The following is a 1,682-nucleotide window of genomic DNA, read 5'->3' as shown; positions in this document are numbered from 1 at the left end:
GTAATCTGGTGAACCAGGATCGATTCCCCGCTCCTCCACATGCAGCTGCTGGGTGACCTTGGGCTAGTCACACTTCTCTGAAGTCTCTCAGCCCCACTCACCTCACAGAGTGTTGTGGGGGAGGAAGGGAAAGGAGAATGTTAGCCGCTTTGAGACTCCTTCGGGTAGTGATAAAAGCGGGATATCAAATCCAAACTCCTCCTCCTCCTCCTCCTCCTCTTCTTCTTCTTCCTCCTCCTCCTCCTCCTCTCCAACTCTTGACCTTTTATTAGCTTTAGAAAGTGTAAAGGTTTGCAGTTAGATCTTGTTGAAAGCAGCCATGTCAACACTCTGGACGTAATCTTCAAACTTGGTGATCTCCTCTTCTAGTATATCTGTCCCAACTTTGTCATCTTCCACCACACACTGGATCTGGAGTTGATTGATGTCATAACCCACTGGGAACAGTTTGGAGGCTCCCCAAACCAGACCATCCATCTGAACAGATCTGACACATTCCTCCATCTTGGCCGTGTCCGTCTCATCGTCCCAGGGCTTGACATCCAAGAGGATGGAAGACTTGGCAGTCAGGCCAGGTTTCTTGGACTTCTTCTCTGCATATCGCTTGAGCCGCTCTTCCCGGACTCTGGCAGCTTCCTCGTCTTCCTCCTCCTCGTCACTACCAAACAGGTTCTGACACCTCCTTCTCTCAGTCTGCTCCCTCTTCTCCCTCTGACCACTCATCATCATCCACCACCACTTCTGTGGCTTTGAGCCTCCTGCCCTTTGGGGTTCCCCAGCGGGTACCTTCCACCACTCCTCTGTCTCCAGCCAGCTCATTACAAACAGTCTTTTTTCCTGCAGAAGGGTGGGAGCAACGGCAGAGAAGAGCTATTGCAGAGATGGGGAACCTCAGGCCTGCAGTCCAAATGTGGCCCTCCAGGCCTCTCCCCCTGGCCCCTGGAACTCTTCTCAGGGTACACCCCTCACTGGCCCTGCTTCACACCCTCGTTGAGTGCTTTTGCCTGCCCTTGAACTGTGACAACTGCTGCACCCTTCTGCACAAAAAGTAAAAAATGGCATGCGTTGCTCTACCAACTTTGCTGCTGGCCCTGCCCACTACTGGGGTGTGGCCCTCAGGAGCCTGCCTGGCAGGGAATGCGGCCCCCGGGGCTGATATCGTTTCCCCAGCCTTGCTGAGGGAATCCCAGAGGCACCTGCAAGAAAGCAGGCTGCTGGACCAGACTCGCCCTTGATCTGATGCCGCAGGACTTGATTTATGTCCTTCGCATAAGTTTCTCTTCCATCACTCTTTCCATACCGCTCAGGATTTTATCAACACCTGTGCCTGCATTTGCTGCTGCGGTTTAGGGCCCAGCAGAAAGGTAATGTGCACCTGAGACCAGCCACAAGCTGCCTCTTAGGACGTCAGCCAATACCTTTCAAAGGGAATTTGATGATAAATGGGGTGCGGGGGTCTTTCCTGCTTTTATCCTTCTCCCCCCGGGGATGTTGCAGATTTCTATGGACGGCTTGACCTCTGGGTGACCTCTGAACCCTGTGCTTGGCAATTTTATGGGACCAAAGTAAAGATGGCTCCCAAGACGTGCCTGGGGGTGCTGGCTGCATGTGTGTGTGTGTGTGTGTGTGTGTGAGGGAGAGAGAGCTGAAAAATTAGACCGAATCAAAGCAGAAAATGAGTT

The 1,682-nt window shown here is 52.7% G+C and overlaps 1 protein-coding gene across 1 annotated transcript; it reads right to left on the bottom strand.

Annotated features, from left to right (window-relative positions):
- Window positions 1–247: 247 nt before the first annotated feature.
- Window positions 248–726, bottom strand: LOC128403126 (elongation factor 1-delta-like). The gene has a single exon (XM_053367794.1). The coding sequence runs from the start codon at window positions 724–726 to the stop codon at window positions 298–300; it is 429 nt and encodes a 142-aa protein (XP_053223769.1). The 3' UTR covers window positions 248–297.
- Between the last annotated feature and the right edge of the window lie 956 nt (window positions 727–1,682).

Source organism: Podarcis raffonei, chromosome 15 (genome assembly GCF_027172205.1).
Source record: "Podarcis raffonei isolate rPodRaf1 chromosome 15, rPodRaf1.pri, whole genome shotgun sequence".
Lineage (NCBI taxonomy): Eukaryota > Metazoa > Chordata > Lepidosauria > Squamata > Lacertidae > Podarcis > Podarcis raffonei.
The sequence above is the reverse complement of the archived record's forward strand: the minus strand, read 5'-3'. Positions and strand labels throughout refer to the sequence as shown.